Source organism: Neoarius graeffei, chromosome 4 (assembly GCF_027579695.1).
Source record: "Neoarius graeffei isolate fNeoGra1 chromosome 4, fNeoGra1.pri, whole genome shotgun sequence".
NCBI classification, from domain to species: domain Eukaryota; kingdom Metazoa; phylum Chordata; class Actinopteri; order Siluriformes; family Ariidae; genus Neoarius; species Neoarius graeffei.
In genome coordinates this window covers 91,046,521-91,059,925 of record NC_083572.1, presented here as the reverse complement: position 1 = coordinate 91,059,925, position 13,405 = coordinate 91,046,521, and the positions used below count along the sequence as shown (strand labels likewise).

At 44.5% G+C, this 13,405-nt stretch overlaps 1 protein-coding gene across 4 annotated transcripts in view; it reads left to right on the top strand.

Annotated features, from left to right (window-relative positions):
- Window positions 1-13,405, top strand: part of pomgnt1 (protein O-linked mannose N-acetylglucosaminyltransferase 1 (beta 1,2-)) — a 48,755-nt gene that overhangs the window by 23,006 nt on the left and 12,344 nt on the right. For 3 of the 4 annotated variants that reach the window (XR_009654584.1, XM_060920001.1, XM_060920000.1), the window contains 10 exons: window positions 1,212-1,325; window positions 1,417-1,551; window positions 1,749-1,842; window positions 2,096-2,223; window positions 3,797-3,867; window positions 3,949-4,024; window positions 10,481-10,564; window positions 10,675-10,716; window positions 10,813-10,871; window positions 11,788-11,860. Coding sequence is in view for 3 of the 4 variants with exons in the window: in XM_060920001.1 (XP_060775984.1) it covers window positions 1,212-1,325; window positions 1,417-1,551; window positions 1,749-1,842; window positions 2,096-2,223; window positions 3,797-3,867; window positions 3,949-4,024; window positions 10,481-10,564; window positions 10,675-10,716; window positions 10,813-10,871; window positions 11,788-11,860 (876 nt within the window). In the remaining variant the exon portion in view is untranslated. Of the gene's footprint in view, window positions 1-1,211; window positions 1,326-1,416; window positions 1,552-1,743; window positions 1,843-2,095; window positions 2,224-3,796; window positions 3,868-3,948; window positions 4,025-10,480; window positions 10,565-10,674; window positions 10,717-10,812; window positions 10,872-11,787; window positions 11,861-13,405 lie in introns of all 4 variants that reach the window. The other variant, XM_060919999.1, reaches the window with a different exon arrangement.

Sequence of the window (13,405 nt, the reverse complement as noted above, 5' to 3'; positions counted from 1 at the left end):
GCTCAGGTGGATAAGGCGCCATACCATAAATCCGGGGACCCGGGTTCGGTTCTGACCCGAGGTCATTTCCCGATCCCTCCCTATCTCTCTCCCTCCCGCTCATTTCCTGTCTCTACGCTGTCCTATTCAAATAGAGGTGAAAAAAGCCCCCCAAAAAAAATCTAAAAAAAAAAAATTTTTTAATCGTTTGACAGCCCTAATATATATATATATATATATATATATATATATATATATATATATATGAGTGATTCCACGCTTATGGGTACTGAAATGGGGACATGAACTTATTCACCTAAAACCATTTCTTTTTTTACCATCAGGTCACAAAACATGTAATCTTTAATGAATGATATGTTAAAAGATAACTTTAATTTTCTGAGATGTAATAAAAACATTTATATGCCAAAGTCAAGCCTATGAGTTCCAAAATGATGTCTGTTACATTACTTCTGTTACGATTGTCCATCTCGCGTCTGTTACAAATTAATTACAATCTAGCTATATACCATGTTAATCTTATTGAAAGAATGTGTATGTTTATTCTACTACACATGTTTATTAATTATATTTGCTAAAACATTACCTTCCTATGTTTCAAAAAGTAATTCTACATTGTTAAAATTGAGAATATATATGTCCACAACACTTCTGTTACGTTCTGACTTTGGCATATAAATATGTTTTTATTACATCTCAGAAAATTAAAGTTATCTTTTAACATATCATTCATTAAAGATTACATGTTTTGTGACCTGATGGTAAAAAAAAGAAATGGTTTTAGGTGAATTTTTAAAAATAAGTTCATGTCCCCATTTCAGTACCCATAAGCGTGGAATCACTCATATATATATATATATATATATATATATATATATATATATATATATATATTTTTTATATATATATATATATATATATATATATATATATATATTTTTTTTTTTTTGGTGGATGTGTCCGTATAATATAAAGAATACACGGTGGCGCGAAGATACTGTATGAAGTTTATCTTTTTGTGTTGAAAATATTTTCACTCATTGACTACGCTCACTCGTGAATCTGTTCAACACTCAAAGATAAACTTCATGTCTTCACACTACCATGTAATATCCTCTGTATATCCTGATTATACAGATACTATACAGGATCGAAATCATGTCGGGTGATGTTATGAAGTTATCCTGTAATGTCTTGTTTTCCCTGCACAGGGCCATGTAATGGCTAAGCGAGTGTTTGACACCTACTCGCCCCATGAGGATGAAGCTATGATCCTGTTTCTTAATATGGTCACTCGTGGCAGAGTCCTAATCTTCACCATTAAGGTCATCCTCAAACTTTCATTTTTGTCTAATTAGCGATATATATATATGTTTGGTAGTGGGATGATAGCTGATTGATGTGTCCTGTACTCAGGATGAAGGAACCTTCCATTTGAAAGATGCTGCCAAGAACCTGTTGAAGGGACTGGGCAGTCAGGTGGCTGCTACTCTTAGCTGGAGAGACATGTGGACTCTGGTTGTGAAGAAAGGAGGTAAAGACCTCCTTACGGTTTGTAAAGCACAAACACAAAGATGCTTTTTTTTAATCATTGCTTTATTTAATGATGTGTACAGTAGGGTCCACGAGTTTTGAATCTATTACCAAAATGTTTGGGGGGGGGGAAGAATGTTAGGAGCATTAAACATGCTTCCATTTGAATGAAGCACGTGGAGTCACAACATATTGAAACGGTGTTCTTAGGGCAGGTGTATGGAGAGAAGCACTCGAAATCACCTGCTCTCTCCACCTGGGGAGATCCTGTGCTGCTGAAGACCGAAGTTCAGCTCACGGCGGCTGAAGGTACAGACCTGCCTTATTTGTTTGAGTCCATGTTTATTGTCTTTCCGTGTTGATTAGCTCTGCTTTTATAATGTACAGTACCTAATTATCATGACCAGGTTTAAAGGTGTAGATGTTCAGCCACTGGACTGGTTATTTTATGTCTCGGATGTCTTTGAGCTGGACATTGGTGAAGAGAGTGAACAGGATGATGGTCAGCCCTCAGAGTTCATTCCAGTATTTTAACAGCATATCTGTGTGTGTCGTTTTCTAGAGGCAGAGTGCCACTGGGCAGACACGGAGCTGAACCGAAGGAGGAAACTGTTCTGCAGTAAAGTGGAGGGTTATGGCAGCATCTGCAGCTGTAAGGATCCAGCACCAATAGAGTTCAACCCAGAGCCAGTAAGTACATACTGAATTATCCAGTTTCTTTTTTTTTTTTTAGATAGGAATTTAATCTGTATAGTATGTCCATATTTCACCATATGCACGTTTAACTCATCTAGCCATAAAGCCAGTGAGCTAGTGGCGTGGCATCCACAATTCAGTTAAATCGTATCTCCTCCGTCAGTTCTCCACAGGTTTCCGTTCCGATTGTTTTATTTGAAAGAACTCATCACTCCGTATAACACTTGGTCGTTGTTTTGTCAAATTTTTTGCTAATGAGTTTGTAATTAGGCCAAATTAATGAATTTTCCAGGCCTCTCACTAGATTTGTATCTCCTCTCTCATTTCTCATCCAGTTTCTGTTTTGGGTAGATCTTCCCCCGAGGAACAAAACGTGGTCATTTGGTTGTTGATTTTTCCTGTTGGAAACAATTTGTTTATTTTCAGTTAAATCATATTTCCTTCCTCGGTTCTCAATAGATTTCAGTTCTGATTTGTTTTATTTGAAAGAACTCAACCTTCTTACAAAACTCGGTCACTGTATTGTCAATTTTTTGCTAACAAACTAGTAATGAGGTCGACTTAACACATTTTCTTCTGACTAGAATTGTATCTCCTCTCTCATTTATCATACGATTCCAGTTCTGATTGATATTTTGGGTCGATCTTCCCTCGGAAGAAGAAAATTTGGTCGTTTGTTTGTTGTTTTTTTTTCCTGTTGTAAACAGTTTGTTTACAACTTTTGTTTATTTTCAGTTAAATCATATCTCCTTCCTGAGTTCTCAATGGATTTCAGTTCTGATTGTTTTGTTTGAAAGAACTAGACCTTCTGCACAAAACTTGGTCATTGTCTTTTCGAATTTTTGCGAACGAACTGGTAATTAGGTCAACGTAACGAGTTTTCGGACTTTTCACTAGAATTTTATCTCCTCTCTCTCATTTCTCATCCAATTCCAGTTCTGATCAATGTTTTGGGTAGATCTTACCATGAGGAACAAAATTTGGTCCTTTGTTTGTTAATTTTCTTGTTGTAAGCAACTTTTGTTTATTTTCGGTTAAATTGTGGCCCCTCCCTCAGTTCCTGATGGATTTCAGTTCTGATTGTTTTATTTGAAAGAACTAGACCTTCTGCACAAACCTTGGTCATTGTATTGTCAGTTTTTTGCTAACAAATTAGTAATGAGGTCAACTTAACACATTTTCTTCTGACTAGAATTGTATCTCCTCTTTCGTTTATCATGCAAATTCAGTTCTGATGGATGTTTTGGGTAGATCTTCCCTCGGGGAACAACATTTAGTCCTGTGTTGATTTTCCTGTTGTAAGCAGTTTGTCGTGGAGGTTGGTCCTCTCTCACATCGTCACATTTCAGTTCTGTTTGATGTTTTAGTAGTCATGGTTGTTTTGATGGCAGGCCAGATGAGCGACTACGTCCTTGATGTTCTGATTTTTCCAGGCCACCACACACACAGTTGGTTATTCACATTTTTATTTTGTTTGGAGAATTAATATATATGTGTATATGTGTTGATTTAATGTGTATACACAACAAAATGTCATGAGTTTAAATCCTTGGTTTTTCTTATTTAGCTTCCCAACAATAATGTCTACAACGTCCCAGTTGCTGTTATCGCAGGGAATAGACCAAACTATCTGTACAGGTTAGTACTGAGTCCGATCCTGTTTTCCGAATACAAAGTGGAGTATGTCTGATAAATAATCAGCACTGTTTGTGTCTGCAGGATGTTGCGCTCTCTCCTGTCCTCCCATGGTGTGAACCCACAAATGATCACGGTTTTTATAGATGGTTATTATGAGGTATGCTCTCTCTTGTCTTCTCTACATTTGCCTTTCCTCATTTGATCTCTTGACACAATTAATTGAGCTCAGACGAGGTTCAAGTACAGCTTCAAATTCTTGCGTCAAATTAAAACAGAAAAGATACAATGCCGCTTTATTGATCCCAATGGGAAGATAGATAGATTGATTTTTACTTTATAGATCCCAAACTGGGAAATGATTCTGTTGCAGCAGCAAGGTATCAGACATACAAAAAGAAAAGACACACTGTACGACATAAAATAGAATTTAAAAAAAGATCCCAAGAACAAGCCGACTATACGATATATAGATAAAAATGTCATGATTAAAAATAGATCCATGTATGTGCTTTGTACACATGAATGTGCATTAATATTGCTAAAAAACAAGAATTGTGATAAATGAAAATTAAAAACTCTGCAAAAGTGGCAGTATTGAACGGAAGATAAATAAATAAATAAAACAAAAACTCTGGTGCAAAGTGACTAATGACAGTAAACAAATAAGCTCTGGCGGTGCAAAATTTACAGGACCAGGGTTATGAACAGGACTGTACAGCAGAGAGGTCAGAGATCTCTTTGTCAGACAGAAGTGAGTTATTGTACAGGATGATGGCTTGGGGCAGGAAGGATTTCCTGTATTGGTCGCGATGACAGGTCCATATCTTTTATATTTAGCATTATAAGTTTAACACTTGGTGTTCAGGATTTTTAACATTAGTAGAGTATGTATATTTAGTTTTTATCCTCCGTTGGCCAAAAGGCCCGAAGGGGGATTATGTCTTGGCGATTTCCGTCCATTCCTGGAAGGGTGCTCACCTTCTGAAATCAACTCCTCTCACAATTTTTGGAGGAATTTCACAAAACGTGGCAGGATTCTTTGTGTTATGTTTGTAATACACACATTGTAATTTCTTTCAGTTGGGTCACATTTTACCAGAGTTACAGCCCTTGGTTAACCAAATTACAGTCACTGGGGAAGACACACAAACACAGGTTAATTGACATCTGCCACTTACCTTCCCTGACTCCGCCCTCCGGTCACAGACCGCCACTTGACCACGCCCTCGCTGCCACATACCCCCACCGCCCGACTCAGGCCGGGCAGCTGTTCGGGCTGCAGCCGACCCCCCCCTTTGACGGGAGAGGAAGTCCGCCACGACCATCTGCGCCCCCGGCCTGTAGATCACCTTGAAGTTAAAGGGCTGGAGTGCCAGATACCAACGGGTGATCCGCACGTTGGCATCCTTCATGCGGTGGAGCCACTGGAGGGGCGCGTGGTCCAAACAGAGGGTGAAAGGGCGTCCCAGCCGGTAGTAGCAGAGGGCGAGGACCGCCCACTTGATGGCTAGGTACTCCTCCTCTATCTTGCTGTAGCGCCCCTCACGCACCGACAGCTTCCTGCTGATGTACGGCACGGGGCGATCCTCCCCCTCCACCTCCTGGGACAGAACAGCCCCCAGCCCCCTTTCCGACATGTCCGTCTGCAACATAAAGCGGAGAGAAAAGTCAGGGGAGTGTAACAGTGGTCCCCCACACAGTGCAGCCTTCACCTCCGAGAAAGCCCGTTGGCATTGCTCCGTCCACTGGACCGGTTCTGGTGCCCCCTTTTTAGTGCGATCAGTCAGCGGGCTGGTGACGTCTGAATAATTAGGTATAAACCTATGATAGTAGCCAGCCAGCCCCAGGAACTATCTCACCCCCTTTTTGGTCTTGGGCCTTGGGCAGGCCGCAATCGCTACTGTCTTATTAATTTAGGGATGCGCCTGCCCATTGCCCAAGTGGAAGCCCAGATACCGTAATTCCACCCACCCAATCGCACACTTATTTGGATTGGCTGTGAGACTCGCTCGCCTCGGCACCCCAAGGACGGCCCTCAGGTGTTTTAGGTGCCGCGGCCAGTCATTACTATAGATTATGATGTCGTCTAAGTATGTGGCCGCATAGGTGGCATGGGGGCGGAGGACCCTGTCCATAAGCCACTGGAAGGTAGCGGGCGCCCCAAACAGCCCAAAAGGAAGTGTGACAAATTGGTGTAAACCAAACGGTGTGGAAAAGGCCATTTTTTCTCGGGATAGTGGAGTCAAGGGGATCTGCCAATAACCCTTTGTCAAATCCAGTGTCGAATAAAAGCGAGCCGTGCCTAGTCGATCTAGCCACTCATCAATACAAGGCATTGGGTACGCATCGAATTTAGACATCGCGTTGACTTTTCTATAGTCCACACAGAACCGGACCGACCCGTTAGCCTTGGGAACCAAGAGCACCAGGCTGCTTCAGTCACTGTGGGACTCCTCGACGATGCCCATTTTGAGCATGGCCTCGAGTTCTTCCCGAACCACCTTCTTGTGTTTGGGTAGCCTGTAAGGGCGGCTGCGCACTACCACCCCCGGGGGCGTCTCAATGTGGTGTTCTATGAGGCGGGTACGGCCGGGCAGGGGCGAGAACACGTCCGAAAATTCGGTCTGCAACTGGGCAACCTCTGTGAGTTGGGTCGGGGAGAGGTGGTCTCCACAGGGGACCAGAGAGGTAAGTGATGTCAATGTTCCCTTTTGAACCTCCGGCCCAAGCTCCGCCTTCTCTGGAACCAACAACACCAACGCCATGGGGATCTCCTCGTTCCAGAGTTTGAGCAGATTGAGGTGGTAAATTTGTAGCGCCCCACCCCTGTCCATTCGCCTCACCTCATAGTCAATGTCCCCGACTCGCCGTGTGACCTCAAAGGGCCCTTGCCACTTGGCGATCAATTTGGAGCTCGACGTGGGCAACAGTATGAGTACTTTATCTCCTGGTGCGAACTCCCTAAGGCGCGTACCCCTGTCGTACAGGCGGATTTGCCGTTCTTGGGCCTGCCACAAATTCTCCTGGGTTAGGTGTGTGTGTGTGTGTGGTTTTGCACGCAGGTCAATAACGTATTGAATTTCGTTTTTGCTCTGTGAAGGTCCTTCCTCCCAATTTTCCTACAGTACATCTAGGATGCCGCGCGGCTTACGCCCATATAATAATTTGAACGGGGAGAACCCCGTGGAGGCTTGTGGGACCTCTCGCACTGCGAATAACAGGGTTTCGAGCCATTTATCCCAATTGTGTGCGTCCTTGCATACAAACTTTTTAATTATGTTTTTGAGGGTGCGATTTGAACCGTTCGACTAAACCGTCCGTTTGTGGGTGATAAACGCTGATGCGGATCGGCTTAATTCCCAATAACCCATACAGTTCGCACAGTGTGCATGACATAAACGAAGTGCCTTGATCAGTCAGAATCTCCTTGGGGATTCCGACTCGGGAGATGACGTGGAAGAGTGCTTCCGCAATACTGCGTGGTGAGATATTGCGAAGAGGCACTGCTTCCGGGTATCGCGTTGCATAGTCCACCAGAACTAAAATAAAGCGATACCCTCGTGTTGACCGATCTAATGGCCCGACGAGATCCATCCCAATTCTTTCGAACGGGGTCTCGATTAATGGTAGAGGGCACAAAGGCGCTTTTGGAATGGCCGCTGGATTTACTAATTGGCATTCGCGGCATGCCGTACACCACCTACGGACATCGCTGCGAATCCCTGGCCAATAGAACCGGGTCATTATTCGGGCTAGTGTCTTATCCTGCCCCAAGTGTCCAGCCATGGGATTAAAGTGAGCCGCCTGGAATACCAATTCCCGGCGGCTCTTTGGGATCAAAAGCTGCGTGATCTGCTCTTTGTGTGAGTGTCCTGCGTCACTCAGTATAATCTATCCTTCATAATAGAGAAATAGGGGAAGGACGGGGTGGCGTTTGGCTGGAGCGTTTGACCATCGATTACTCTCACTTGGTCAAATGCATGCCGCAGAGTCTCGTCTTGCGACTGTTCTAACGGGAAATCCGCGAGAGATTCCCTGAGAGAGGGAGGAGGAGCCTGCTGCTCCTCACTCTGATGCGGTGATGACGTAGATGGCTCTGTGACAGCTGCTCCCGCCAATGCCACACCGGGACCTCCCCCTGCTGAACGACGGCAGGACCCACTCTTCACTAAATAACTCATTGATTCCCGAAATCCCGGCCAATCAGTCCCCAAAATCATCGAGTGGGTAAGGCGAGGATTAACCGCCGCCTTTACACTAGTTTTCTCTCCTCAAAATAGAATGTGGACCGATACTAAAGGGTAGTCGTGAACATCCCTGTGCACACACAACACCTTCACCAATTGTGCTCCCCCCAATGCCTCGTCTTGCACCAGGCTTTGGTGGATTGAGGTCTGATTACAGCCAGAGTCCACCAAAGCCTGATACGTATCCCCTTGGACACTCACCGGTATGCGATATGCTTCGGCCTGATCGAGGGCGGTTCCTGGCGCGTCGGGGATCCGGACCACCGCGCCCACCTCCATTGCCGAGCACTGATGCTGGAGGTGCCCTGGCTCCCCGCAGCACCAGCAAACCCGGCCTGGGCTTTCTCTCTGCACCGGCGCTCTGGGGCTCACTCACCTGGGGGGGAGAGACAGACACGGAAGTGGGAAACGGGAGGGCACCATGGGTGCGACAGGCCGGTTGGGGTGCAGCCGGCCCCGGCCTCCGCGGTGGGGGAACGGGGCGAGAATGAGACACAGAAGGGGAGGGGGAGAGGGGGGGGGGCGAGAATGAGACACAGAAGGGGAGGGGGAGAGAGAGAGAGAGAGGAGATCTGCGCTCCTGCCGTGGGAACAGCCGCCAAATGATCCTCCGCCAACTCGATGGCCTGATCCAGCGACGCCGGGCGATGGCACTGGACCCACTACGCGGTCTCTTCAGGAAGTCGGGCAATGAACTGCTCCAGTGCCACTAGATTGAGGATTCCCTTGGCGTCGCGGTTGTCAGCCCTCAGCCGCCACCGGCAGGCGTCCCGGAGTTGCTGGCTAAACGCGAACGGCCGGCCGACCTCCTCTAAGCGTAGAGCGTGGAAGCGCTGGCGTTGTTGTTCTGGGGTGCGTCCCACACGCTGGAGGATGGCCTGGCGCAGGTCCGCGTAGACCAGCCGGCTGTCGGCAGGGAGCTGTAGTGCAGCCAGCTGCGCCTCGCCCGTTAGGAGGGGGAGGAGGCGCGCCGCGTGCTGTTCCACCGGCCAGCCCCAGGCCTCTGCTGCTTGCTCGAAGAGCGCTAGGAAGGCTTCGGGGCCGTCGTGCGGGCCCATCTTCATTAGGGTGAGGTGGGGAGGGCCCGTGGAGGTGGTGGACCCCACTGATGCGAGGAGGTGCCGGAATGCCTGATGATCTTACTGTTGTGCCAGCACCAGGGCCTCGAACCTTTGCGCTTGCTCCTTTCGGAGGGTGACCAGCGCCTGGTGCTGGCTCTGTTGGGCCATGGCGGGGGCGTGGATCAGGTCCGCGAAGGGGGAGGACTCCATGGGGCTGTTCTCCTCTGTGCTCCGTCCCGGGTTTTGGCACCACTGCAAGACTTGGAGTGGGTGGGTGGAGCACAGAAGTACGGCAGGCCAGAACTGAGTTCTCAAAACTCTTTATTTTCAGCTTTACAAACTCCGTCATACAGACACGCACACACACATCAGTCTTCTGGTCAGGGAGAGAGCTCTCTTTGTCTGCTCTCTCTCTCTCTCCTTATATAGGGCGCGGTCACTGGGGAAGACACACAAACACAGGTTAGTTGACATCAGGTGTAGTGATTCTGCCACTTACCTTCCCTGACTCCGCCCTCCGGTCACAGACCGACGCTTGACCACGCCCCCGCTGCCACACTGATATTAAACCGTTGTTGATTATTATTATGACAGTGAAGCTGTAACAGTCTTTTGGAGAAGCTGCTCCTCTGTCTATCCAGTGCGTGATGGAGAGGGTGGTCAGAATAATTAGAGAGAGAAAAGGGCGAGGTCCCACTGAGATTTGAACTTGGGTCACTGGATTGCTAGCCATTACAAATTTACATTCTTAAATTTGTATTAAGAAGTAAGTATTAAAGCAAAAGTTGAAGAGTCACTAAAGACAGTGTCTGAATCATATCATGCACTGATTGTAGTTACTGATGATAAACTGGTGTCGCTTTCACCAAGGATTGTGAAAAAACATTACCTGAGGTGAAACTAGGTATAGCTTTATTTATAATCTCTCAAATGTTAGCTAGTATGTGAATAACTCTGATGATGCATTCTAGCTGAATAAAAGCCTCTAGTTGTCCCAATACAAACTGCATTAAAATAAATGCAAAGTGTACAGTATACAACAGCAGATAGATTACTGAGATATCTCTCATCCTTGTTGTCGCTTATGTTAAAATGTAGATTTGTTAGCAATTTAGATCGTCAGATCTTAAGTCACTTTATGACTTGAGAGATGTATGATTGTAAAGTGCAGCTCCTTGAATACTGTAAAAAAAAAAATTGTCCTTTTGTTATTCCTGATCTCTGATTTAAGGTTTAATAAAGTCTGTATCTCTTTTTTATAAAATTTTCACAAACTCCTATTTTCCCCAATTCTTTATTCTATAGGAGCCCATGGATGTGGTGGAGTTGTTTGGGCTTAAAGGAGTTCAGCACACACCCATCAGCATTAAAAATGCCCGCGTGTCCCAGGTGATTTCTCAGGCTTGTATTGTTTTATATCCTGATACAATAACAGATTGAAAGAAATCTTGACGGATATTACAGCGTAATCCTTTATTCACTATTTACTTCTGTCTTAGCACTACAAAGCAAGTTTGACTGCAACTTTCAATCTTCATCCGGTGAGGATCATTCCATCCAGTAGGATTGAAAATTATGAAATCGATTACAAGAGTTTGTATGTTTATGGCTTTTGGTAAATCTTTGTTGGTTTTCAGGATGCAAACTTTGCTATTGTCCTGGAGGAAGATCTGGATATTTCCATTGATTTCTACAGGTATGTTTAAAGTACATATCACAGGTAAATTCAGGAGCAAGATCAATGTAATTCTCCTATTTTATATTAAACTTTGGTTAAATATCTGTAACATTCTGCATTCTCTGCAGTTTTTTTACCTGGCGCAATACCAGAAAAATTCAGTTGAAATCAAGCCATTTGAGGCGAATTGGTCCGCCTCTGAAAAAACTTGGCATTTGGGTTTCCCGGCAAACATTGATTTTCGTGACGTCGCGTGTGGGACGCCTCCCTCTGAATCCTACGTCAGCGCTGGTTTGTTAATGAGAAAACGACCTGGTGGTTTTCTGCAAATTTCTTCAACGTTATCACGTAATTATTAAAATGGTTAACAGATGTATCGTAGGAGGGTGTAGCAACACCAATCTTGATGGGATTAGTACTCATCGTTTCGCAAAAGACCGGACAATGAGAGAGAAATGGGAGCGCTTGGTCTACACAGGCTGTGCACTGAAACCGTGCAAAGCTCACGCAGCCTGCTCACGCTTCCGCAGGTAACGTCACGAATCTGGCTCCAGACTCCCTTGGGATTTTTCCAGACGCGTTTTGTTATTTTATTTTTTTCTGCTGTAGACAGATGGCCTTGTGCAAAATTACCCTTCTGGATGAGTGTGTAAAGGGACATACTTTTCATATAAAAAAAACCCCAAAATTGGTCCAGAATATGCACTTTAACAGCATCATAATGTCTGCAGCACATAGTCATGCTCCCTAGAGGGCAGCAAGCTCCATCAGAAAGAGTTCCAGCCACGATTGGAGAGAGGAATTTCCATAAGTATTTATATTTGGAGAGCAGAAACCATAAACTTCTAAATAGAAAAGGTGGACCTTGACAAGTGATAACATATTTATTGTCGTTTTAAGTGATAATTGTTTAACTCCGTCACTTTTTCTTTAGTTTTCTCAGTCAGACCATTCATTTGCTGAATGAAGATGAGAGCATTTATTGCATTTCAGCCTGGAATGATCAGGTGAGTGTTACAGAAACGGTCTGGTCTGGTCTGGTCTTTATAATATATTGTGTACAAGACAAGTGCAATAATAGCACTTTTTACTGGACAATGTGGTAAACATACAGTGGTGTTTTATCTAAATTCAGAGTTATTTCTACGCTTGTTGAATATCTGCGCTTGTTTCCCATCTAATAATGATGTGAGTCGATAAATACTACAAATGCTTCTTATTGTTAGCTCATCTGTCCATAAGGCCGATGAGCTGTTGCCATGGCGTCATCCACAATTCAGTTAAATCGTATCTCCTCTGTCAGTTCTCCACGGATTTCCGTTCTGATTGTTTTGGGTGAAGAACTCATCACTCTGCACAAAACATTGTCATTGTTTTGTCAGATTTTTTGCTAACGAGTTAGTAATTTGGCCAAATTAACGAATTTTCCAGGCCTCTCACTAGAATTATGTCTCCGCTCTCATTTCTCATCTGATTCTAGTTCTGATCGATGTTTTGGGTAGATCGTCGCTTGAGAAACAAAACTTCGTCGTTTGTTTGTTGATTTTCATGTTGTAAATAATTTGTTTACAACTTTGTTTATTTTCAGTTAAATCTTATCACCTCCGTCAGATCTCGATGGATTTCAGTTCTGATTGTTTTATTTGAAAGAACTAGACCTTCTGTACAAACCCTGGTCGTTATATTGTCAATTTATTGCTAACAAATTAGTAATGAGGTCAACTTAACATATTTTTTTCTGACTAGAATTGTATCTCCTCTCTCATTTATCATGCAAATTCAGTTCTGATGGATGTTTTGGGTAGATCTTCCCTCGGAGAACAAAATGTAGTCCTTTTGTTGCTTTTCCTGTTGTAAACAATTTGTCGTGGAGGTTGGTCCTCTCTCTCTGTCACATTTCAGTTCTGTTTGATGTTTTGGTTGTCATGATGGTTTTGATGACAGGCCAGATGAGCTACTACGTCCTTGACGTTTTGGTTTAGAGTTGTTTAAAGACAGACAGCAAGGATTTTCAGAAGAACAACAACTTGTGAAATTCCTCTCTGCATTTAACCTATCTGAAGCAGTGAACACACACACGAGCACACACACACACATCCAGAGCAGTGGGCAGCCATGCTAACAGCGCCCGGGGAGCAGTTGTGAGTTAGGTGCCTCGCTCAAGGGCACCTCAGCCCAAGGCCGTCCCATATTAACCGAACCTGCGTGTCTTTGGACTGTGGGGGAAACCGGAGCACCCGAAGGAAACCCACACAGACACGGGGAGAACATGCAGACTCCACATAGAATGGTCCCCGCCAGTCACTGGGCTCGAACCCAGAACTTTCTTGCTGTGAGGCGACTGTGCTAACAGTCGGCGGCACGGTGGTGTAAGTGGTTAGCACGGTGGTGTTTTTCTTTACACTTGATCAGACACTACAGGACAAAAATGAGAATAAGGGGTAATAAAAACAGAATGAATCATGAAAATAGAGAAAGGGGAAAAAAGTTGTGCGCGCACATCTATAAAAAATTTTAAGTATAAAATATGTCTAACTGGCTTAAAGTAAGGA